This window comes from Babylonia areolata, chromosome 33, assembly GCF_041734735.1.
Source record: "Babylonia areolata isolate BAREFJ2019XMU chromosome 33, ASM4173473v1, whole genome shotgun sequence".
Lineage (NCBI taxonomy): Eukaryota > Metazoa > Mollusca > Gastropoda > Neogastropoda > Buccinidae > Babylonia > Babylonia areolata.
Genome location: NC_134908.1, coordinates 8,766,216 through 8,793,945, shown reverse-complemented (window position 1 = coordinate 8,793,945; position 27,730 = coordinate 8,766,216). Strand labels below are relative to the sequence as shown.

The window sequence follows — 27,730 nt, the reverse complement described above, 5'->3', positions numbered from 1 at the left end:
CATACAACTAGTTAGAGCAAAACAACAACAAAAAAACAACAACAATAACAACACACACAAAAAATAAAACCCACAAGAAAACGACACCGAAGGAAAAGGAAACCCACAACAAGAAGCGAGGAGTAATAGTAGTATTACCAGACCACATCAAAAGGTAACGTACATACACAACCACACCCACAAGACAACATGGAAGAGACCTACTGCATATCTCAACGCCCTGCGAGAGTTTTTGGGTGTGGACGTCTGAGCAAGAGAGAAAACACACAAGTCAGAGCTGAATTCTCATGTGAGTTGAGAAGTGTTGGAATGACACATGTAGATGAGTGACAGACACGCACACACACACACACACACATGGGCATTTATGGATGTGTGAACACATGCACTCTCACATGCACACACACAGATACAGACAGACACACACACAAAGTGCACGCAAACATACGCACACACACACACACAAACACACATGGGCATCTATGGATGTGTGAACACGCACACACACACATACACACACAGAAACACATACACATGCACTGGCATTTGTGGATGCTCCCACACAGACACATACAGACACACAAACTCACACACATACACACACACACACACACAGTGATGGTGAGTGATACACATGAATTTTTATTTATTTTTTTTTTTAAAAGAATATTCTTCCACACAGCAGTAGTTTGCCCCCAAAACATATTCTATACGATACAGGCATTTGATAAAGAAAACAAACTCAGCAAAAGATATCCAGAAAAGCTTCCCCCCTTGTTTTTCATCACAGCACAATTAAATGATTTATGACATGCATCCACCTTTTTTCTCTTTCTTTTCCTCTAATCCAGAGCTGAAACAGTAACAGCAAAAAACCCCAAAACATTACTTTTCAACTTAATACTGACAGCAAGAAATCTAACTTTTGACAATATGACTGTAAGGAAATACCTTTCCTGATATTCATGACATCAGTGCTAAATGACATACGATATCAACACAGTGCTTAACGTACACACCACTGCACACAACATGATGCAGTCATGAAGAACAGCATATGACAATCAGTCCTGTCCAACTATGACCATCAGAACAGCAGAGGAGACAACTTCTGTCCCAACTATCTGGGCTAGAATTTGATCATAAGGGTGAGTGTTTTGCCCAAGATACATCCCCACTCTCTCGGCCAAGAGGGTTTTAGGACAGTTGGCATCGGGATGGTTCCCAAGGCCCAACTAGCCCCCCATGGCTGCAGCACGAAGAACCAGTGCAATCCTGCCACCTAGTTGGAGAGTCATAGTCCTTCACAAAAAACTACGCTGTAAATGACTTCCCATTGCAATGGAGAAACCATTGATCATACAGCTCTCACTTTGCTGTTGGCCCAACTGTAAACTAATGTCGTCAGTGTGTGATATGAACTGAGTGTGGTGTAGAACAGCACAGAGACACTTACAGGAGTCTGGGAGGTTTTGCCGCGGGAGCTGCTGGAAGTGGTGCCAGACCCTGCCCGACCCTGCCCGTCTGAAGAGGCTGTGCTGGATGGTTTGGATGATGTTCTGTACACACACATACATGTACACGTCATCAATGTCACCACTGAACAGACGCTGATTAACTCTCTCACCTCCAAGTTTCTGTGTGAAAAACACTCCCCAGCACCAAATATTTTGGAAACATAGCTCTCAGTCACAGGCATCGGTTCATGTCAAAACAACACAATGGACTTGTTCACTTCAAACTGGGTCAGGGAGCAAAGGTGAGTGAATGTTCTATTAGCGGGAAACTGGATGAAGTTGTTGAGCTTTGTTACAATGTGAAAAATAGTCTTATCAACATAACCCCTCAATGTCCACAAAAGTCACCTATGGTGGTGCACTGTTTAGTCAACTAAAGTCACATATGGCAGTGCAAGAGTTAACTGTGACAGTGCCAAATACATATGAAATGTTCTCAGGTTTCTATTCTCCCCTTTCTGAATATCAACACTGACATAGTACAGCATAATCTGCTCACAAATTAACATCAACACTAAGTCACAGCAATGCTTGATTTACCCACAAATTAAAATCAACATGACACAGAGCAGCCTAATTTAGCCACAAATTAACATCAGTATGAAACAGCATAGCCTAATTTAGCCACAATTTAACAACCTAATTTAGCCACAAATTATCATCAACAGACACAGTACAGCATATATTCACTCATACAAATTAACACCAACATGACACAGCACAGCGTAATTTATCCACAAGTTAATACCAACAGCCACAAACTTGCACATCCTGCAAATGTGTGTGTGTGTGTGTGTGTGTGTGTGTGTGTGTGTGTGTGTGTGCATGACTGAAACCTGACTGACACAGGAAAATGATGAGTGCCCAAAGGCAGCTGTCAGTCGGCTCTACCCAGGTAAGCACCCTCTTGTGCAAATGACTCGTTTGTGAAGTGCTTCGTGCTTGGTCTCTGACTGATAATAGGGGTTGTATAGGTACCAATAATAATCATCTTTCTCTGTGTTGTAAACCTTGGTCTCTGACTGATAACAGGGGTTGTATAGGTACCAATAATAATCATCTTTATCTGTGTTGTAAACCTTGGTCTCTGACTGATAATAGGGGTTGTATAGGTACCAATAATAATCATCTTTCTCTGTGTTGTAAACATTGGCCTCTGACTGAAGACAGGTGCTATTAAGTTTCAAAGGAAATTTTCTATCTAAAATTACGTTTAAATAACATACTTACCGTGACCCAACTAGTGCAGACTCGGGCAGGGGTCTGACATTCCTGTCCTGTGCAAACTACTATCCGCCTATGCAGAGAAAACGAAACTACGGCCGATAACCTCCCGGAAGTAGGTAACCTCCCCTTTGTCCCGCTGGCTAGCGCCCTCTTTTTCCAGCAGCCATTATGACTCCTGTTCCTGTGCTCTCCATACGGCTAAGTTTTTTTTTCGTATTTTCTGTCTGTCTCTCGATTCTCTGGCGTTCTTGTTTTTTGTCAAATTTTGTCTCGAACCAGGTCACATAATTATATGGTTCAAATGGGATATCAGGCTAACATTAAGGCGTGATCGCAACCGATTCGCGGACACTCTGGGCCCTCTATTTCTGGCCCTCTCAAACCAAAAAAATTTTTAAATTAAAAAAAAATCTTTTTCTGTGTTTGTATAGCACTTGGAGGTTGGCCTCTAGTCGAAGATAGGTGCTACATAAGTATCCATATCAATCGATGACTCTGTGTTTGCTTAGAGCTTGGTCTATGACGAAGATAACTTCTGTATATGTATCAAAAATATTTCTCTGTGCATTGCGCTTAAAGGTTGGTCTCTAACCGAAGGCAGGTGCTGTTTCAGTACCAATAATAATAATCTTTTTCTGCGTTTACAAAGCGCTTTGAGCTTGGTCTCTGATGGAAGATAGGTGCCATATAGATATCCATATTAATCAATGACTCTGCACTTGGTAATTATTCATAATATTCCTGTGCTTAGAGCTTTCTCTGATGGAAGGTAGGTGCCATACAGATATCCATGTTAATCAATGACTGTGCCCAAGGTAATCATCCATAATAACAATCCTGTGCTTAGAGCTGGGTCTCTGATGGAAGACAGGTGCCAAATAGGTATCCATACTAATCAGTGACTCTGCACTTGGTAATTATTCATAATAATCCTGTGCTTAGAGCTGGGTCTCTGATGGAAGACAGGTGCCAAATAGGTATCCATACTAATCAGTGACTCTGCACTTGGTAATTATTCATAATAATCCTGTGCTTAGAGCTGGGTCTCTGATGGAAGATAGGTGCGATATAGGTATCCATTCTAATCAGTGACTCTGCACTTGGTAATTATTCATAATAATCCTGTGCTTAGAGCTTGGTCTCTGATGGAAGATAGGTGCCAAATAGGTATCCATACTAATCAGTGACTCTGCACTTGGTAATTATTCATAATATTCCTGTGCTTAGAGTGTTCTCTGATGGAAGATAGGTGCGATATAGGTATCCATACTAATCAATGACTCTGCACTTGGTAATTATTCATAATAATCCTGTGCTTAGAGCTTGGTCTCTGATGGAAGACAGGTGCCAAATAGGTATCCATACTAATCAATGACTCTGCACTTGGTAATTATTCATAATATTCCTGTGCTTAGAGCTTGGTCTCTGATGGAAGACAGGTGCCAAATAGGTATCCATACTAATCAATGACTCTGCACTTGGTAATTATTCATAATATTCCTGTGCTTAGAGTGTTCTCTGATGGAAGGTAGGTGCCATACAGATATCCATGTTAATCAATGACTGTGCCCAAGGTAATCATCCATAATAACAATCCTGTGCTTAGAGCTGGGTCTCTGATGGAAGACAGGTGCCAAATAGGTATCCATACTAATCAATGACTCTGCACTTGGTAATTATTCATAATATTCCTGTGCTTAGAGCTTTCTCTGATGGAAGATAGGTGCCATATAGATATTCATATTTATCAATGACTGTGCCCAAGGTAATCATCCATAATAACAATCCTTCGCTCAGAGCTTGGTCTATGATGGAATAGGCGCCATGTAAGTATCCCTATCAACCAATGACTCTACACTATGTAATCATCCATAACAACAATAATCCTCCTCACCTGGTGGAGGTGGGGGTTGGAACCTGGGACCGCTCGCCTCCCTTGCTGCGTCTGGCCACGGCGACCTGTGACCCCTGCTCTCCGCTGCCGGCCGCTGACGAGGCCTGGTGGCCCTGCTTGGAACTGTGGGAAGGTTTGTGTTCCGTGTGTTCTTCTTCCTCCACACCTCCCCCGCTGGTGAGGAAAGAAAGATGGTGACAAAAGATTCGTTATGTTTGATTTTTTCTGTTCAGTTTCTGTGGCATCTATCTGTATTTACTTGGGGGGAACGGGAGAGGGGCAGGGGGGCATGGGGGGTGGGGGGGTGTAAAGGTCTTTCAAAAGCTGATATTTTACCCATCTATTCAGTGATGACTGCGAGTGCTTGTATGTACACTGGCATTATGTACATATACATATTCACAACACACGCATGCACACACATTATACATGAATGCATGCGCACACATACTGGTGCACATGCATATATATGCACAAATCTATTGTTTACAAACAGACACACATACACATATGTATATAATCACATATACCTGTCTTTCATATAAAATAATCATGTTTTACAATGCTGACATACCAATGTGAACAAACGGAAAAACATGGGAAAATTAGCCAGCATACATGTGCTGTCAAACCTACAAATACACATAAATTCTATGTGCCTACCATCACTCTATTTCTTACGCTGAAACAGTGATGCAAGCACAGACACATTTGCAGACAAACACAGAAACATCTGCACACATATGAATACACACACACACACACAATGACACAATCATATCCACATTCAAAAACACACACACACACACAATCACACTCACAATTCACTCCTCCCAACACACACACACACACACACACACACACACACACACACACACACACAACTGAAATAAACATTTCCTTCACACACACAAACAAAACACAAAAAAACAAACAAAAAAACAACAATAAAAAAAACAAAAACAAGACAACTGATCAATCATAAATACTTTTTGTGCAGATGATTCTAGTCATCAGTTAATCACACCCACACATACAGACACACACACACACAAACTACTCACAATCCCCACCCTCCCAACACACACACACGATTCGGTGATTCTTCCTTTTCTTATTCAGCTCCATATGTCTGGAACAGTTTACCTCGCGATCTTCGCCATTCTCCTTCATTTCAATCTTTCAAAACTGGTCTGAAAACACATCTTTTTGAAAACGCCTATCCATAGACCTTCCATTCCTTTTCAGTTATAAGCCATGCAAACACTCTCTCTCTTTCATGTTTTGTGTGTGTGTGTGTGTGTGTGTGTGTGTGTGTAATCATGTTATACACGTAGTCTCTGAGTCTGTTTTATATTATTGGGCACTAAATTTCATTAAAAATCATTAATTTTTCCTCTTCTTTCTTTTGTGAGTTATTGCGCGCACGCACGTGTGTGTGTGTTTGATGTTTATTGTAAAGCGATTTGAGCTCTCTTTAAGGGAGGAAAGCGCTCAACAAACGTCCATTATTATTATTATTATTACGCACAGAACCCATCAATCAATAAATACTTTTTGTGCAGATGGTTCTGGTCGTCCGTAAGTCGACGACTACTGATGACAGTGGGGATGCCTCGCCGAGGGGTGGTGTCGGATGCCGTGCGACGATACTGACAGTTGGGTATTCGCCGCGCCGAGTCCTTGCTGCTCGAAGTTGGCCCCACGTTGGTTCTGACACAAAGCAAATTTTCTCCTTCACTTTTCATTTTCTCAAGGAGGCATCACTGCGTTTGGACAAATCCATGCAAGCTACACCACCACATCTGTGAGGCAGATGCCTGACCAGCAGTATAAACGAAAAAAACGTGCTACATCAGGCCTTGAGTGGACGGGCGCAATAGCCGAGTGGTTAAAGCGTTGGACTTTCAATATGAGGGTCCCGGGTTCGAATCACAGTGACGGCACCTGGTGGGTTAAGGGTGGAGACTTTTACGATCTCCCAGGTCAACATATGTGCAGACCTGCTAGTGCCTGAACCCCCTTCGTGTGTATATGCAAGCAGAAGATCAAATACGCACGTTAAAGATCCTGTAATCCATGTCAGCATTCGGTGGGTTATGGAAACAAGAACATACCCAGCATGCACACCCCAAAAAGCGGAGTATGGCTGCCTACATGGCGGGGTAAAAACGGTCATGCATGTAAAAGCCCACTCGTGTGCATATGAGTGAACGTGGGAGTTGCAGCCCACGAACGAAGAAGAAGAAGAAAAAGGCCTTCTGTGCATGCATATATAATATTATTCGTGTACCTATCAGAGTGGACTTCTTCCACAGAATTTTGCCACAGGACAACACTTTTGCTGCCATGGGTTCTTTTTAGGTGCGCCAAGTGTCGTGCCCACCAACGATGACAAGGAATAAGGGATCTATAACCTGTGTGTTTGACCTTCTGCCTGCATATACACACGAAGGGGGTTCAAGCACTAGCAGGTCCACACATCTGTCGACCTGGGAGACTGAACAAATCTCAACCATTTACCCACCAGGCACCATGACCAGAATTCAAACCCAGGACTCTCTGACTGAAAGTCCAATGCTTTAATCACTCAGCTTTTGCACCTGCAGACTTTCACCACTGAAAAAAAAAAAAAAAAAAAAAAAAACAGCTATGTTGCAGCTCCTGTGTCAATCAAAACTAAACAGGCAAGAACACAAGTTGTTGTTAGTTTGTTTTTTGTCTGAGATCAGGCAATTTCTGCAGCAAGGTTCACACATGAGCCATAATGCATGTCGATTAGATGGGAGTAAAAGCCCACACAGTTTAGGGATTGACATAAAATGCAGTAATTTTTTTTTGTGTGGGTTTTTTTGGGGTTTTTTTTTTGAAACTGGTTAAACAAACAAACAAATCAAACAAACATGTTTTCTGAGGTTTGATTACACAGTAAGATATCTTGCACGCCAAAATGCAACACATATTCAGGAAATCAAAACAAGACAGATACGGTACATTACCACAGTGAGGGTCAAACAATAAGTATGTTTGTAGTGGAAAAAAAAAAATCAACAACAACAACAAAAAAGATAACATGTTGGTTGGTCTGTCATAAATGCAACAAATGCAAAAAAGATGTACATTTTTTAAAGAGACAGAACAGCAGCATGTTTGTTTTTTTTTCTGAGGTTAAAAGAAAAAAAATCAACAAAGTAACACATTCTTGGACAAGGGGAAGGAGGGAAAGAATGGAGGGATAATAATAATAATAATAATAATGGTATTTATATAGCGCTGGATCTTGTGCAGAGACCAATCAAAGCGCTTTCGCACCAGTCATTCACGCGCATGCATAACTCTAAAACTGTAGAAACTAAAGACAAGGAAGGGTAGGCAAGGGAGGCTATTTTGGGAAGAGGTGGGTTTAAGGCCAGACTTGAAAGAGCTGAGTGTGGAGACTTGACGAAGCGAAAGAGGAAGTTCATTCCAATCGCAAGGTCCAGAAACAGAGAAAGAACGACGGCCAACAGTCGAGTGTTTGAATCTGGGTATGCGTAAACAGAGTGGATCCGAAGCCGATCGTAGTGAGCAAGACGGAGTGTAAGAGGTGAAGGCAGCCTGCAGAAATAGGAAGGGGCAGTCTTGTGAATGCATCTATAACACTGAGTGCTGATCTTGTACTTTATTCGGTGTGAGACAGGGAGCCAGTATGGAATGGAAAGAAGGGGAAGGGGGGTGGGCACAGTCAAAGTGTACAACATTCGCAGACAGGCAAAAGAAAAAAAACAACAAAAGGTAGAAACAGCAAATAAAACATTCCTGCAAGTGTATAAAATGCAAACACATAATAAATGAAACAGCAACTTTCATCAGAGAGAGAGAGAGTCAGACAGAGAGAGAAGCCATTGGTACATTTTTGGATAAAGGAATGGGGGGGGGGGGGGGTTGGGGGGGTTCCAATGGTTTAAACAGTACTGTATTTTTAACATGTCACAACAGAACTCAGTTACAGAAGAACAGTAAAACAAACAGCCGGGTCAAATATGCACAAACTATGCAGACAGACAACAACAACAAAAATCCACAATGAAGACAATGAAAATAAAATTCACAAATGAGAATCAAAAATGCAAAAAATACACACATATTCACAGAAATAAAACAAGAGGCCCACATTTTCACAGAGACATGAGACCCAGCTAGACTTTCTGGACACACACATATATAAAAAAACAAAGCAATGAAGACTGAGCACAAATAGTTAAGGGCCAACATGAGGTGAGGGGTATATTCTTCACAAAATGAAATACACTGAATAAAGTTAATCCTAAAATATCAGTACATGCGAGTGTTGCAATGAAAGGACAAACAAAATTCTTTAAGGAAATATATTTCTCAACCGTAGGGCATGAGTTTTCATGCTTACATGCAAAAGATATGCAGATTTTACATGACGGGGTGTTTTGGCTGCATGTGCAAGGCAGAACATTCCTAAAGACTGTTCAGCTGTGTTTCTAAGTGGAGACCGAAAAGTAATGATGCAGTTGTCAGTAGTCTCTTGGCCCCAGCCCTTCCTGGATCCACACTAAGAACCTTCCTGTGTCTGTTTCTCCAAGTTTCCTTTGTTGCTTTACCGACATTTATGCACAACGGTTAACAAGTCTCCCCCCGCCCCCAAAACAAAACGTTAAATACCCACACACACTGACAGTAGTTTCAGTTTCAGTAGCTGAAGGAGGCGTCACTGCGTTCGGACAAATCCATATACGCTACACCACATCTGCCAAGCGGATGCCTGACCAGCGGCGTAGCCCAACGCGCTTAGTCAGGCCTTGAAACAGTGACAGTTCGAAGTTAACTTTACTCAACATATTTCTATTTCATTTTTGGAAGGACACATCCCTCAAACCAAAGGGGGCACCAAGGCGTGACGATTAGGCCTTAGATGTCTGACCCAAAGTTCACCAGTGATCAGGAATCAAGGCTACGTTAAGGCATAGTGAGGTGTCCTTGGGAAAGGCACTTTACTCTGATTCTCCTTACTTCACCCCAAGAATAACTGGGTACCTGACTTCTGTCGATGAAGGTCAAAACGGCAGAAGGAGAGGACTGAGACCCACATCGCCTTCTTACGGCGAGCCCTGGAAACAGTGAACATGAATTCTCTGCCCCGACGGCCTTTTAACTCACTCCAGACGAATAGTTCTCTCCCTTGCTTTCCCCTGCAGACGACCCATTTGTTAGGGTTAGGAATAAAAAAAAATCACAAAAAATACAAAACACAAAGTAACTGAATCAAACTCCCTGTACTTGACTCACTGACCCCTCTTCTAACGTTGAGTGTACGCCCGCCCCCATCCCTCTCTTCACAGCCCTTAGAAGCTGAGTCACTGTCAGTACCTTTTTGCTGGTCGCTTTCCCTCACTGCAGATACTTTATTCAATGTATTCATCATATCCTCGTCGATGTCGAAACCTTCAGTTTGAAGCATTTCAATCACTTCAGCAGCAGTGAAAAGCCACTGTCATGATCTAGTTTGGTCCAAAAATTTCCACTTCTATCGCCTATGACGCCATTTTCGATACATATGCAGATTAGCTTGTCATGTGGGGTACCAAGGTCAACGGCTGGCCAGCAAGTGTATAGTCATGGAAACCTTACGAAGAAACTTTCCATTTGACCCCTGACACGTTCGCAATGCCCGGTGTAGCTGTGATTTTTATGCTACCCCATGAGGAAAACGTCAAATTTTTAATTGTCGAAAACCGCTTTAGCCTTCCGTCATCCGGAACCCTACCTTACATCAGGAACGCTGTAGCATTCCATCGTCCGGAGTGAGTTAAAAGACTGTGGGACCCTTTTTACCCCTCGTATCATACCGGCCGATCCTGAACTTTTTGTGCCCAGTATACATGAACTGATGAAGGGAGAGATACAGACAGACATTCCAGGGAGACGAGTGGAGGGGTGGCTGGGGTGGTTGGGGGGTGGGGTGGGGGGGGAATGGAGGGGGCAGGAGTGAAAAACGCAGCAGGACATACTCAAGACAGGCCGACAGCTGCATGCTTCCAGGTCCAGACACAAGAGAGAGGGGGCGGTGCGGGGCGGTGCGTGTCGACTGATCCACACACACACACACACCAGAGCAGAGCCGGGATAAAGTTTTGTGGTGCGTCTCCCGCACCAGCACGACGCCTGGCCAGAGGGACCCACAACAGAGGGAAAGGTGGGGGGGTGAGGAGGTTCAAGCAAAAATGCATTTGGTAGTGTGTGTGTGTGTGTGTGTGTGTGTGTGTGTGTGTGTGTGTCTGTGTGTGTGTGTGTGTCTGAGAGTGTGCTTGCATATAAGTGCGAGAGTGTGTGTGTCTGTGTGTGCATGCGCGAGAGTGCATACATACATGCATGTGTTTGTATGAGTGGACATGCAAGCGTGACTAATGTGTGTGTGTGTGTGTGTGTGTGTGTGTGTATGTGCATACGTGCAGGTGTGAGCACCGGTCTTTGTGCATGTGTATACGATGTACATAAGCAAGCATGTGTGTGACTGTAAGCATGCAGCTGTAACAGACAGACAGACAGACAGACAGACAGACAGAGGGAGAGATGGCGCATGCAAATATATCGACACATGAATGCAAAGACAGGAGGCATTGCCACAACACTGCAGACAGCAGCAGAAACAGGAGGAGGATGGAAGGTGGGGGGTGGGGGGGGCTGGGGGGGGGGGGGAGTGGCAAGCTGAAAGCCATGTGCAAGGTGGACCACACCTCTATGTTATCAACACACTGTTCTAAGAGACTCACAGACAGACAGACAGACAGCAGGAACACAGAGAGAAGAACTGGACAAACAAGCAACAAGACAAACAGACAGGGATGGAAATTCTCAGGTAGCACACACACACACACACACATTCACAAACACACACACAGATTCACATGCACACACACACACGCACACACAAAACAATGCATATCACAAAGCAATAAACATGCTCTTTAGTGTAATGTCTTACAATGCTCGTCACAAACAAGGTTGATTTTTACCTCAGAATTTCACCAGGAACAACTCTTGTGTTGCGGTGGGTTCTTTTACATGCCGTAAGTACATGCTACACACGGGACCTCAGTTTAACGTCTAACCCGAATGACTGGCACCCAGACCACCACTCAAGGTCAAGTGGAGGGGGGGAGGGGGGAGGAAGTCAACTCCTGGTCCATATATTACATTCAGGATTCGAACCCGAGGACACTCACTTCCATTCCTAGTCAGGTGCATCACCATTGGGCTGTTTACTAACAACCAAAAATAAATCAAAATAAAAAAAATAAAAAAATCTAAAAAGAAAAACTTTCACAAAAGCTTACGATTGTGTTCTCAGCCTGGTGTTGTGTCCCTCAGAAAGGTACTTTAATCCCCCCTCCCCTCCTCCCCTTTTCTCTCTCTCTCTCTCTCTCTCCAGTGTGTGTGTATGCATTGTTCAAGTGTTTTACACCACAAATGAACTTCTCTCGCTGAGACAGTAAAGTATTCTGTATTCTGAGTTTGTACTGTATTGTGTTGTGTTGTGTTGTGTTGTGTTGCCTTGCACTGCACTGCACTGTACTGTATGTACAGTACTGTACCATACTGTATCATACTGTATTGTGCAGCATGACAATGACAATAACAATGGCCACCACCACGACAACCACCGCACCATACCGTACTGTATCATACTGTATTGTGCAGCATGACAATGACAATAACAATGACCACCACCACGACAACCACCGTACCATACCGTACTGTATCATACTGTATTGTGCAGCATGACAATGATAACAACAGTGACCACCACCACGACAACCACCGCACCATACCGTACTGTATCATACTGTATTGTGCAGCATGACAATGATAACAACAATGACCACCACCACGACAACCACCGTACCATACCGTACTGTATCATACTGTATTGTGCAGAATGACAATGACAATAACAATGGCCACCACCACGACAACCACCGTACCATACCGTACTGTATCGTACTGTATTGTGCAGCATGACAATGACAATAACAATGGCCACCACCACGACAACCACCGTACCATACTGTACTGTATCGTACTGTATTGTGCAGCATGACAATGACAATAACAATGACCACCACCACGACAACCACCGTACCATACCGTACTGTATCATACTGTATTGTGCAGCATGACAATGACAATAACAATGGCCACCACCACGACAACCACCGTACCATACCGTACTGTATCATACTGCATTGTGCAGCATGACAATGACAATAACAATGACCACCACCATGACAACCACCGCACCATACCATACTGTATCATATTGTATTGTGCAGCATGACAATGACAATAACAATGGCCACCACCATGACAACCACCGCACCATACCATACTGTATCATACTGTATTGTGCAGCATGACAATGACAATAACAATGGCCACCACCACGACAACCACCGTACCATACCATACTGTATCATACTGTATTGTGCAGCATGACAATGATAACAACAGTGACCACCATCACCACGACAACCACCGTACCATACCATACTGTATCGTACTGTATTGTGCAGCATGACAATGACAATAACAATGACCACCACCACGACAACCACCGTACCATACCGTACTGTATCATACTGTATTGTGCAGCATGACAATGACAATAACAATGGCCACCACCACGACAACCACCGCACCATACCGTACTGTATCATACTGCATTGTGCAGCATGACAATGACAATAACAATGACCACCACCACGACAACCACCGTACCATACCGTACTGTATCATACTGTATTGTGCAGCAGGACAATGACAATGACCACCACCACGACAACCACCATACCATAACATACTGTATCATACTGCATTGTGCAGCAGGACAATGATAACAACAATGACCACCACCACGACAACCACCGTACCATACCGTACTGTATCATACTGTATTGTGCAGCAGGACAATGATAACAACAGTGACCATCACCACCACCATCACGACAACCACCACCTACCTGGCTGCTTTGTTCAGGGGAGCGTCCCCTTGCAGTCGGCTCAGCTCTGGTTTTCTGCCGTCTTCCTCCTCTGCGACACCTGGCTCCTCTCTGTTGTCACCAGTCAACAGTGAACAGTGAATCACTGAGTGTGGACAAACGGTGTGCTGTGCCTTACAGCAGCATTTCATTGACGTATACATGTTCACAGGTGCTGTGGCATAGCCTGTATTTCATTTACATATACAAGTTCATTGGCCGGTGCAGTGGCATAGTCTGTATTTCATTTGACATAGTCTGTATTTCATTTACATATACATGTTCACTGGCTGGCGCTGTGGCATAGTCTGTATTTCATTTAAAGTCTTAACTCCCGAGAGCAAGGTTTCGGTTGCGCATGCGCACTAGAGCCTATCCATAAAAGGGAAAGGGGCGGAGTTTATCTATAAAAAGCGCGAGCACGTGTCCGGTAGAAATGTAAACATGCGGGAGGTGAAAGCAAAACAAAGACCGACTCACTGTTAGCGGAGAAAGATATCCGTGTACTCCTGCCACACCTGCTCCCAAAACCGAAACTGCTTCCTCTCCAGCACTCTCACTTCAGACTGGCGCCGGGGGTTACGAGCGTCAATCACAGTTTTTGTGGAGGTCACTCGCCGGCTGTTTATGTGATCATTCCAGTCCAAGAAAGGTTAGTAGATCGTCATATTTCTCTCCATTTGCATGTTTTACAAACAATGTGGTCGTTTACGGTTGCCAACGTCGAGGGGCTGTCTGCATGCTTTCCAATTCTCACCGGACAGTACCACGTGCTGGTGCTATTTTTATCTGACAGACACGTCTAGCGCAAACACAAACGGCTCTAGCTCCGCCCCTTTTCTCTGCATTCAAATTTTGTATTACGTGTAGCTGACACATTTTGTACTTTCCAAAGTCAATTCAGGTCTAGATTGGAAGCTGCTAGGCAAATCTCGCTCTCTGCCATAAATGAAGCCAAACCGTAGCTTTATTAGGCTTTTATTTTGAATAAACCTTCACCGACGTCACAGTGTCAGACTCTGGTGAGAAACTGGCTTGATTCAAATCGCCCGCCATTTATAGTCCGGTTCAGGCTTTAAGTATACATGTGTACTGGCCCATGCTGTGGCATGGCATAGTCTGCATTTCATTTACATATACATGTTCACTGGCTGGTGCTGTGGAATGGTCTGTATTTCATTTACATATATATATATATATATATATATATATATATATATATATATATATATATATACACGTTCACTGGCCAGCACTGTGGCATAGTCTGCATTTCATTTACATATACATGTTCACTGGCCGGTGCTGTGGCATTGTCTGTATTTCATTTACACACATAGATGTTCACTGGCCAGTGCTGTGCCAGTCTGTATTTCATTTATATATATACATGTTCACTGGCCAGCACAGTGGCATGGTCTATATTTCATTTACATATACAGGTTCACTGGCCAGATGCTCTGTCACATTAAAAAACAAACAAACAAAAAACCACAACATAACAGAACACGACAAAATACAACACATCATAACACAACACACATCATCATCACAACCACACTCACCCACCCCCCCACCCCTCCCCCACCTCATCACCCACACACCCACCCACCTGTGTGTCTGCAGCAACGACGTCTTGCCTGCCGCAGCCGCTGCCCCAGCCACCGCTTCCTCCCCCACTCTCTGTCCTCCCTCCCCCTCACCCCCCTGCTCCTCCTCCGCTGCTCGTCGCTTCCCCTTCCTCCGCCCCCCACCCCCCTCCGCCTTGACGTGGGCGTCGTCCTTGTCTTTGTGCGGCGTGGCTCTGTGCGTCTGGGCCTTGGGGAGGTCTGAGGTGTGTGTGTCGCTTCTTCGCCCTCCGCCACCCCCCGCGTCCGCCTTCGTCGTCTGGCTGGGTGGGGCGTTCTTGTCTTCCTGTTGATTTAAAAGAGAGAAGAAAAAAGGTTTTAACAAAATCATTTTTATTTTAGCAATGTGTGTAGCCACGCACTCTCCCTGGGGAGAGCAGCCCGAATTTCACACAGAGAAATCTGTTGTTATAAAAAGAAATACAAATACAAATACATTTTTTGTGAGAGTTTCCGCCAACTGTGTGCAGACCCTGAAAGAGCCACTCTGGCTGGGGGAGCAGGGGGTGGAAGGTCTTGTTTCCTGTTGGTTTAAAAATAAAAATTAAAAAAAAAAGAAGAAAAAAGTATTTTTAAAAAAATTTAAAAAAAAAAAAGAAAAAAAAAAAGATCACGTTTTTGGTGGAGTTCCGCCAACTGTATGCCAATCCTAAAACGAGCCACTCTGGGTGTGGATGGGGCATTCTTGTCTTCTTGCTGTCACAGAATGGTTTTTTTTGTTGTTGTTTGTTTGTTGTTGTTTTTTTTTAAATAAATCTGTCATATTTTCTGTGAGAGTTCCGCAATTCTGCAGACATGATTTTTAAAATGATTTTTTTTTCATGAGAGTTATGCCAACTGTGGGTGAACCCTAAAACAAGCCACTCTGAGTGTGGATGGTGAGTTCTTGTCTTCTTGCGATTACAAAATGTTGCTGGTTTTGGTTGGTTTATTAGTTGTTGGGTTTTTTTTAAAATAATTTATTAGACTTTGAATCAGAGTTCCACCAACTGTGCGGAGACTGAACATGCCACTCATGGTGGATGGTGAGTTCTAGTCTTCTTGCTGTCACAGAATGTGTTTGGTGTTGTTGTTTTGTTGTTGTTGTTTTTAAGTTATGATTTCATTTTATTTTCAATGAGAGTACCGCCGATTCTGCAGACCCTTAACAGGCCATAAAGGTTTTTTGCATGTAACCAATGATGACAAAACAGTCTATAATGATTGTTCTGCTTTTATTTACTCAAAGCAAGCCACACAGGGTTTTCCAAGGAACTAATGACAAGACCATTCATATATGGGTTTTTTTTGTTGTTGTTGTTGTTTTTCTTTTTGTTTCGTTGTTAACTTTTTAGCATCATCCAATAACCTGAAGCTATCTGTAACTAAGACTATTAGTTTTATTGTGCGTATGTACTATCTAAAAACAGTGATTACCGTATATACTTTGAGCTATTTCAACAAATCTTGAACATAAGCTATTTTAGTCTTGTTGTGATTGTTGTTGTTTTTTTTAACAAATCTTGAACACAAGCTTTTTCTGTTTTGTTGCTTTTATTTACTATAAAAAAAACCCAGTGATTTTATACTATGAGCTATCATAACAAATCTTGAAACACAAGCTGATTCATTTTACTAGCTTTGCTGTATTTATGTACTAGTATAAAAAATTTTTTTTTTCAACGATTATATACTATGTGCAATTACAACAAAACACTGCATACAAATTGATTCATTTTACTTTTGTTTATGTACTGAAATGTGATTATATGAGCAACAGCAACAAAATATCAACAACAAATTTCAATCAACATCAATATTCCTACTGCAGACATTCCACACATTCCAGAGCCCAACAAGCTGGCTATGATGATGATGATGATGATGATGATGATATGGATACTTACATCGAGGTAATATACAGTTTACATAATTACATATTAATATGAGTGGTGTGATATGGATACTTATATTTTTGGTAATAATAATAATATATAATTCTATGACTTATATGAGTGACATGACATGGATACTTATATCATGGTAGTACACTTATTTCATAGGACTTACATGAGTGGTGTGATATGGATACTTATATCGTGGCAGTATACTTATTTCATAGTGGACTTATATGAGTGGTCTGATGAGGATATTTATATTGTGGAAATATATAATTTCATAGTGGACTTATTGGGTGCTGGGATATGGATACTCATATCGCGGTAATATATTTACAATCTTATAGCAGACTTGTATCAGTGATGTGATATGGATACTTATATCATGGTATTATACTTATTTCATAGCGGACTTACATAAGTAGTGTGATATGGATTTAAGTCATATCATGGTAATATATAATTCTATAGCAGACTTGTTGGACTCTATGAGTGGTGTAATATGGATACTTATATTGTGGTAATATATTATTTATAGCGGACTAGAGTGGTGTGAAATGCATACTTATATTGTGGTAATATATAAGTTATAGCGGACAAGCATGGTGTGACATGGATACTTATTATCGTGGTAGTAAACTTATTTCATAGCAGACATACGAGTGGATACTAATATCATGGTAGTAAACTTATTTCATAGTGGACTTTTCTGAGTGGATACTTATATCCTGGTAGTATACTTATTTCACAGCGGACTTTTTTAAGAGTGGTGTGGTGTGACTCACTTTGCGAGCAGCTCGGCGGCGCTCCTCCCCTTCCTTCTCCTCCTGAGCCACTCGGATCTGCTCCGCTTCCTTCTTCTTCCGCTCATAGTCCTCCCTCTGTGACTTTAACTCCTGCCACCACCCCCAACACACCGCTCTTTACAACACTGACCAAGAGAAATGGGGAGGTTTCTGAATGGATGGATGGATGGGTGGATGGATAGATGGATGGATGGATGACTGCTTACAGATGGATACAGAGATGAATAAATGAATGATTATGCTTAGAGATGAACACAGAGATGAATGAATGAATGAATGAATGAATGCTTACAGATGAATACAGAGATGAATGAATGAATAAATAAATGAATGAATGAATGAATGCTTAGAGATGAAGACACAGATCAATGAATGAATGAATGAATGCTTACAGATGAATGAATGAATGCTAACAGATGAATACTGAGCTTAGAGATGAATACACAGATCAATGAATGAATGCTTAGAGATGAATACAGAGATGAATGAATAAACTTAAAAATGAATGAATGTGTAGAGATCTGCAAATGAATGGATGAATAATTAGAGGTGAATGCACAGAGATGAACGAAAGTTTGTTTAGAGATCATGAATTAATGAATGTTTGGATATGAATGAAGGAATGAACATACTGAAATTAATGAATGAATATAGCGATGAATATGTGAATGAATGAATGAAAGAATGAATGAATAAACGGATGTTTCTAAGAGATGAATAAATGAAGTAATGTTCAGAGATTAATGGATGATTGTTAAATGAATTCAAACATATACGTATAGCTTGATGAATGAATGAATCAATTACTAGAGATGAATCAATGAATTCAGAGAGATTCCATGAATGAATGAACAAATGGATGTTCACAAATGTTAAGTGATGAATGAAAGAAAAACGAACACGTTTAAACAGATGAATGAATGGATTGACTGTTTTGAGATTAATAAATGAATGTTTAGAAGAGATAGGTGAATGAACAAATCTGAAGTTATCCATGAAGAAAAAGAGTAAGCATACACAACAGCTTTTCTTTTTCCAGCCCCCAGGAAAAATAAAAAGAGGAAAAAGAAGAATCAAATAAACAACTAAAAGAAAGCGATCAATACATGATTAAAACAAAATAATACAAAAATAAGACAGGGTAAACTTTGAAGGAGGAGAAAATGAATGGAGAGAGTTAAGTGGAGATGGACTCATGAGATCGAGGGAGACGAACGGAGGAGGGAAAGAAAGATATTCTAAAACTAAAAGAAAGAGTGGGAGAGAGGAAGCTAGAGAGAAAAAGCGAGCAAGTGAGTGCACAAGAGAGAGACATGTTATGATACTGATAAGGGTGAAGAGAGGATTTGTAAGATTTTTTTAATGATTTATTTTAAAATGTGGGCAGAAAGGAAGAAAGAGAACGGTGGCAGGAGGGAGACACAGAAGATGGACAAACAAATAGCATCAAATGTCTCTTCCTAGTTAACCCTCTATATTTTTTTTTTTTTTTATTCCATCATTCTGAATTAAAAATAAACAGCCACAAACTGCTGAATACTAACTAGGAATTATTTTCAACTGGTAACAAGTCAAATAAACACTTCAACCAACAGACAGACCCAAGTTCTTAAGAATCTTCTGCTCTCTCCGCTGAAATGTGAGAGACAACAGTGTAAAAACAAAAGAAGCCTCATGATGCTGGCTATGTTTGATCCTAGCCCCGAAAATAAAGTATGGCTGCCTAAATAGTTGGGTAAATATGGTCATATCTATCAAAGCCCTCCCATATATATATATATATATATATATATATCTACAGATCTATACAAAATGTGGAAGTTGCAGCCCATCAACGCTGAAGATAATAAATTGCTCTCAATTCTACCATGTATTTTCCTGAATCCATTCACGGATGAACTACGTAACAGTTGTCTCGAAACAGAATCTCCCCCCCCACCCCACATCCCCACCCACCCTCATGTAAAAACAAAAGACCAGCGCCCATAGATCATTTCATTAGCAAACTGTAGAGTTGACCCGAAAAAAGTAAGCTGTTGAGTTAAAACAGAAACTGCTACTACCCCCCTTGGTTCACTTGCGACGCACTTGCTTCTGAGAGTCCTATACTGTATGTTTTGAAGTAAATCATCAGATCCCAACAGCGAAACTTGTGAGATGAATATAATAACAATGATAATGATAACAATAACAACAATAAGAGCAATAATCATAATAATAATAATACTAAACATGATAATAATAATAATAATAATAATAATAATAATAATAATAATAATAAACTATAAAGGGTATAACTCTATACAATCAACATCCAAAGGGAAAATTACATGTTCCTCTGAGTTTCAGTTTTTTCAGCTTTTACTAGTTTTAGGTGTTAAAACGTGCGGACTGATCCATAAATGCTATACTACATCTGGTCAGGCCTCGAGTGAAACATATAATAATAATAATATCGGTTATTCATAATATGCTCTACAAGCTCAAAGGTTGACTATCAACATCAATTATGGAAGGCCTTAAGTAAAATATGATAATACTAAGTCTAAACTACTACAACTACTGCAAATGATAATAATAATAATGGTGACAACGGTTATTCATAATATGCTCTACGTTCTCAGATCAGGGGTTGACAATCAACATCAATAAGGGATGAAACTTGCGTAGATGTTCTTGCGTCGTTGGACGCATATATACACGTACATGTATCAGAATGAACTGAAATGCAAAAAAAACCTATGTCATTCTGGGCCGATGATTCTGCTCCTCCCCCTGGCTCAACAAATGCTCAGTGAGTATCACACCACAAAAAGCTTCAACCACTAACAGCACCACAAAAATCATGTTAATTTCTTTTCTTTTTTTCAATTTAAAAAGCACCATATGAAGCAATGACAGACAGCCACTAGGTTCATGTACAACAGGCGGTGTACTGCACTGCACATAAATTTATGTTAATTCTGTAGGGTTTTTTTTTTTCTCTCTCTCTCTTTTCTTTCTTTTTTCTAGTTCACACTCACACAAAACCACATGCCCACACTCATATGCACACATACAGACCAATTATTTTTCCTTTTTAAAAAAACAACCAAAAATCCTTTCTACTTCTATTATCAAATGTGAGGAAGATTTTCACAGACTTAATGAATTTAGTTGATAATCTCACTCTTTTCAAACACACACACACACATGCACATTCACACACACTCTCTCTCTCTCTCTCCCTTTCGCAGCAAAATTAAACCCAAAAATGTCTTCACAACTGGAAACCATAGGGACTTTTATTCTAAAGCTACTGCGAACTTGTACATCTTGTCAAGCTATTCTGAATCACTCCCATAGACGTCCAGAATTAATTCCACAGAAACCTGCTGTCCTAATCAAGCATATATATGTTCCAATCAGTATTGAAACTGCCTATAGTTTTGAAATTATCAAAGAAAGTGTGACTGTTGTAATTCTCACTGAAAAGTAAAAAAAAAAAAAAAATCAGATGTTATACATAAACAGTCACTACAAACAGTTACAAGGCCTGTAATTTTTCATATTTGACTGTGGTAGTGAATTTATAGATCTATATAAAGAAACACAAAGAAAGAAACAAACTCTGAGGAGTAAAAATATCAATAAGGTTGAATTATTTTTCCCAAAACAATTTGATAAAATGTTGATCTGGGTCAATGTTTTATGTTCTGTAAAACTGCTTCGAAACCAGAGGTCCTGTCCAGAATCGCGCAGACTACTGCCGCACTGAGTCGATTGAAGACTATATAGAAGGACAAAAAGATCTCCCTCTCGTCCAAAATCAGACTAATGCGCTCCCTCATCTTCTCAATATTTCTATACGCTTGCGAATCCTGGACCCTCACTGCAGAACTCCAGAGAAGAATCCAGGCCCTGGAAATGAGATGCTTCCGCAAGATCCTGAACATTACATACAAAGACCACATCACAAATGAGGAAGTGAAAAGAAGAGTCCAAAACACCATTGGCCCATTCAAAGACCTGCTAACCACAGTGAAGGAACGCAAGCTCCGCTGGTATGGACACGTCACACGATCAGACGGCCTAGCCAAGACCATCCTGCAGGGTACCGTACAAGGAAGGAGGAAGAGAGGCAGACAGAGAAAGCGGTGGGAGGACAACATCAAAGAGTGGACGGGCCTGCCATTTGCCACAACTCAAAGGGCCGCTGAGGACCGAGGCACGTGGCCCGAGCTGACCAGGCAGTCATCCATGGTGCCCCAACGACCCACCCACGGGTCAAGGGATAGATGAGATGAGATGAGAAAACTGCTTCATATAAAGTTACTAAGTTCTCTAAATCTGCTTCATCATAACTGTAAACCTGCTTTATATCAATGTAAACTTGCTTCTCTAAATTCAAATCTTCATCATAGAACTGTAAAACTGCTTCACAGAACTGTAAGCCTGATTCACATAATTGTAAAACTTGCTTCATGCAACACTAGAGCCCGTTATGCACACTGCGTGCAAATACATTTTTTCCTAACATTTCCCAAAGTTAAACTCTCTTACGACTTTTTTTTTTTTTAAGTGCAAATGGGTTGCAAAATCATATAACTGTCCATTACTTTTAAAAAAATGCTTAAAAAGTGTATAAGGCTTGCAAAATCATATCACTCTCCTCATGATTTAATAACTCCCAAATTAAATAAAAACTTTCAGCTGAATTTTACAATTCTTAACAAAAAAAGATATGGCAGCCATATTTCTAAAATATCTTCAACATTCAAGGTCTCCACACACACACACACACACACACACACACACACAAAAACCCAGCCCCATCAACATCCATGTGAACTTTAAATTTCCAGGTGAATTAATTTTTTTTTTTTTTAAAAAAAAGAAAAAAAATAAGCATTGACAGATATGTGAAATTCAAATTTTCAGTTGAATTTTTGGGCTCTTTGAACAACAACAAAAAAAAACACACCAAAGGTCACAGAGGTAAATGAACCTAGGACTCCATCATTAAGAGAAAAACAGGTGCACAAAAACACTTTGAGTTTGATTCTATGGTTTAGTGGGTGCACAAAACACTTCTAAGGTTGAGTCAACAAAACAACAACTTCATTACCCTCGCCGACTGATTCTATGTTTTAGTTAGCAGGACAACAACTTAACCACACTAGCCAATCAATAACTCCACCCAATTAATCCACACATGTCAAAAACAAAGAAAAAATCCCAAGCAAACAAACAAAAAACAGGTTCAAGGGTTAGGGTTTGAAGAAAAGAGAAAGACTTCAAAGAGAAGACAACTAGTAAGAAAAACACAAATCAAATCTGTGCAAGAACGAAAATAAACAGGGTTTTTTTTTTCTTGTTTGGTTTCTTTTTTATAGCAGTTCAAAACAAAGTGACTGGTTTTATAACATACATGTCATACATCAAAAGCACTACACTATCTCCAACATTTTTTGACAGACAGATAAACTCTCAGCACACACACACACACACACTGATTAAAAACACACATTACACACAAACACACACACAGAGTAAACACACACACACACACACAAGCACAAATACCTACACAACACACATTATTCACAAGTATTAGTATGCACAGATGTACACACTCATTAAAATCAAAACATACAAACAAAATCACTAACAGAAAGGTGCCCACACACATGCACACTTACACACACACAAACAAATCATCTCACCCTCCACACCACAGACTCATCAACACACAGACACACACATACCATCCTCGCCTTCCACACCATAGACTCATTGAACACACACACAACTTCCATACATGCACAACAATCTTTTACACACATACATACACACACATACACAAAATCATCTTCACACTCTGATAACACACACACACACACACACACAAATTATCTTCACACTCTGGTAACATGCCCCCTCCCCCAACACCACCACAAACACACACACATACCACACACACAAATCATCCTCATTCTCTACACACACACACACACACACACACACACAAGCAAATCATCCTCACTTTCTACACAGACACACATTCACTTGCACACACACACACACTTCCAAACACACACAACAACACACCACCACAGCAACAACACAAAACACCACCACAACCACACCACACCATGCCACGATGCACAAACAACGTCCCACTAACCCTAGCAAACTCATCCTGCGCCACACCAACACCAACACCAACACCAAGCGCCTGCTGAGCCAGCGGGGAAGGGGGGGTGGTGGGGGACCTCTCCGGCGTCGACCCCTGCACTCGCCCCTCAACCCGACCTTTCACCACCCCACCACAAAGGTCAAGGCTTCTCGGAGACCCTCGACCTCCCCCGCTCCGGGAAGAGGGCGACGACGACGCAGCGGCGGCAGTGGAAGGAATGGACGACGAAATACCAACGTTCGGGGACTTGGTGAGGGGGGGACGACTACTACCAGCTGGGGCGTTCGGATCCGACCGCCCGTTAGCCTCCTTTTTTTCGTCAACTACCTTACCAACCAACGCCGGGGGGAGTTTCTCGGAGGAAGAAAGGGGCTCGGTCTGAGACTGAGACGATGATGATGGAGGAGGGGCGGGGCTTTCGCTTTCGTTTTCGCTCGCCTGGGGGTTACCGCTACCGTTACCGTTGCTCACACATCCGCCGCTGTCTGCCGGAGCGTTACTCACACTTTTCCCATCACCACCGCCCCCTGCTCCTCCACTGCAGGGGAGGCGAGAGACGGAGCGCGTCGCCATGGGGAGGTTGGAACCCAGGCCCTTTGAGGCATGGCCATGGCCGTGGCGTGCATGGCCAGTCTCTGATGACGACGGCCCGTTGGTCATACTGCTGCCGCTGCCGCTACCAGTGTTGTTGTTGTTGTTGTGTCCGTGGTGGCGCTGCTCTCTCACCGCTTCGCCGGCCTTGAGGGCCAGAACATCGTCCACCTCTCCCATGATGCCTTGCTGTTTTGGGGGTAGGTGGAAGAAGGGAGGAGGGTGGGTGGGGCAAGGAACAGGAGAGTTCAGGAGGCCAAGGACGTTCAGTCAAGTTCATCAGGAAAAACCAGAATGTTGGGAAAAAAAAAAAAAAAAAAAAAAAAGCAATGGTGGCGGGTCCAATCCAAGATAAGGTGTGTGTATATATAATTCAAGCAGGAGTCCCATCGATCGATTGAAAATGTGACGGTATTTTTGTGTTGTTGTTGTTGTTGTTGTTTCATTTATATCATCCATCCACAGTTGACACCAGAGCAATGACAGCAATTCCAAACAGATGTGATCCACAGTTCCATCGTTTACAGCAGCACACACCACAGCAAAAAAAAAAAAAAAAAAAAAGTTATCAAACCAAGGTTTAGTGACATCACAGCACGCATGACATCACAGTCAATCCAGGCCGCATCACAGCATGATTCAGTGACATCACATCATTATTGCATGACATCACAGCACAATTCAGTGAAAATCACAGCATAATTCAATGACATCACAGCACAATTTAGTGACATCACAGCATAATTCAGTGACATCACAGCACAACAGAAGGGAAAACATGAAGCAGCGAGACGAGACAAGTTGACGTCGCGAAAGGGAGTTAACCGTCACAAGTTCACAGCGGAACACACCACGTCACAGAAGAAAATGATGACAGCAGCACAACAGAAAGCGATGATACCACAGCACAAAATGGTGACATCACAACACAGAAGGTGGTACCACACGTCAGCGAGCCCAACCACGTTCATCCAGCCATGTAGGTCCGTGATGTTCCACGCCATTCACCAGGAGACAGTTGAAAGAAGAAGAAGAAAAAAAAACCGAGTATTCTCATTAGCGCCAAATCATTTATAAACGATGGACAAAATATTTACAGCTTTAGATACTTTGCTTACCATACACCAGTATGAGGTGAAACTGAGGGGGGTTGGGGGGGGGGGGGGGGAAAGAAAGAGTACTTTCATTCACACGAAATTATGACAAAACTGATACAGCTTCAGGCTATCTGACTGGCACTTCTTGTGTGTGTGTAGGTGGGGTGTGTTCAAAAATTTGTAGTCTGTGCATGTGTCCATGAAACCAACCCAATGTTAACCAAACGAGAAAAAAAGCAACAAGACAACACCCACCCACCCCCCCACCCATCCACAAGAACCACACACACACACACACACACACCATGCATACACACACACACAAATCCACACAAACATTCACACTCTTCCATTCACTCAGACAACCAAACACACACAGCCCCAACCCCCACCTCCCTCTCCGACCATTATTTTTTTTTTTTTTTTTGCTGCCCCATGCTGTATGTATATATTATATGTCTATATACATGTATGTCTGCATGTATGTATGTATGCATTAGGATGTGAAATGATAATTATAAAACACAGTATTACAAAAGAATCTCAAATGATACAATATACAGTCAGCATCATGAAATAATATTGCTGTACTCAAGTTTGTCAAGCTGGGTTTCTTTTGGTTTAAACAGTATTTTATTTGGAACATGTCACAATACAACACAGATATCGATGAACAGGACAACAAGAAAATCTTATATAAAGTCCTGTCCTGACACATGTACATACTGAATATGTGACGGATGTCATCATAACTAGAAGACGTGAACATACATAAGTTTTGAACAAACCTAAGCTGGGTTTTATTATTGTTTGATGTTTACAAAAAAAAAAAAACTTGCATAACTAAAAAGGTTCACAAAAAATAATAGAATATACAAATAAAAAAATCAACATATATATATATATATATATATATATATATATATATATATATATATATATATATATGTTGATTTTTTTTATTATTATATATATATATATATATAAAATGAAATAAACCAACGCCCACCTCTAACTCTGCTTGGTTGAAGCCGCTCCGGTCCAGACTGTCGGCAGTGCTGTAACCAGAGTCGCTGCTCAGCACTGTGTGTCTCTTCCACTTGCCTTCCGGACCTTCCAGCATGCTGCGGAACTCGTCAGAGGGTCTGAACATCCCCCAACATAACCACACATTATGATACTTCAACTGCAACTACTAGTAATAACAAGAGAGGCAAGGCCTTCAAGACTCACTTGTGATACACTTTTTTTTTAAAAATCCAAGCTTTTTATGTACTGAGTATAATTTCAAAATGTAATGTTTAAGATGAGAAAGATCAGTTTAAAGCGAATTAAGTCCCCTAGCATTAATTACAGAGTAATTTCCCTTTTTTACTATCTGCACCAAAAACGTTTGCAAAATAAATAAAATTTCCATGCTTAGCAAAAGAAGTTCCTGTTTGAACAAAAAATGATAATAATGACTGCTCTTGTTGTTGGGTCAGAATATCAGATCAAAGTGCCAAGTTTAGAGAATACAAAAAATATAAATATAACAGTAAATGCAGATTGCATATAATTAGGCTTCATTTTTTATTTTTTTGTGCCCATCCCAGAGGTGCAATATTGTACAAGATGACTGGAAAGAACTGAATTTTTCCTATTTTTATGCCAAATTTGCTGTCAACTGACAAAGTATTTGCAGAGAGAATGTCAATGTTAAAGTTTACCACGGACACACAGACACACACACACACACACACACACACACACACAGACAACCGAACACCGGGTTAAAACATAGACTCACTTTGTTTACGCAAGTGAGACAAAAAAGTAAATAAAATGTATACAAATAAACAAACAAACAAACAAACAACATACAGCTG

The 27,730-nt window shown here is 41.4% G+C and overlaps 1 protein-coding gene across 1 annotated transcript in view; it reads right to left on the bottom strand.

Annotated features, from left to right (window-relative positions):
• The window catches only part of LOC143276864 (uncharacterized), a 69,626-nt gene that overhangs the window by 16,116 nt on the left and 25,780 nt on the right, over positions 1-27,730 (bottom strand). The window contains exons 7-14 of the mRNA XM_076581521.1: positions 26,872-27,007; positions 24,163-24,954; positions 17,976-18,086; positions 15,298-15,599; positions 13,668-13,757; positions 6,193-6,351; positions 4,639-4,812; positions 1,457-1,559 (exon numbers count right to left, since the gene is read on the bottom strand). Coding sequence (XP_076437636.1) covers positions 1,457-1,559; positions 4,639-4,812; positions 6,193-6,351; positions 13,668-13,757; positions 15,298-15,599; positions 17,976-18,086; positions 24,163-24,954; positions 26,872-27,007 — 1,867 coding nt within the window. The remainder of the gene's footprint in view (positions 1-1,456; positions 1,560-4,638; positions 4,813-6,192; positions 6,352-13,667; positions 13,758-15,297; positions 15,600-17,975; positions 18,087-24,162; positions 24,955-26,871; positions 27,008-27,730) is intronic.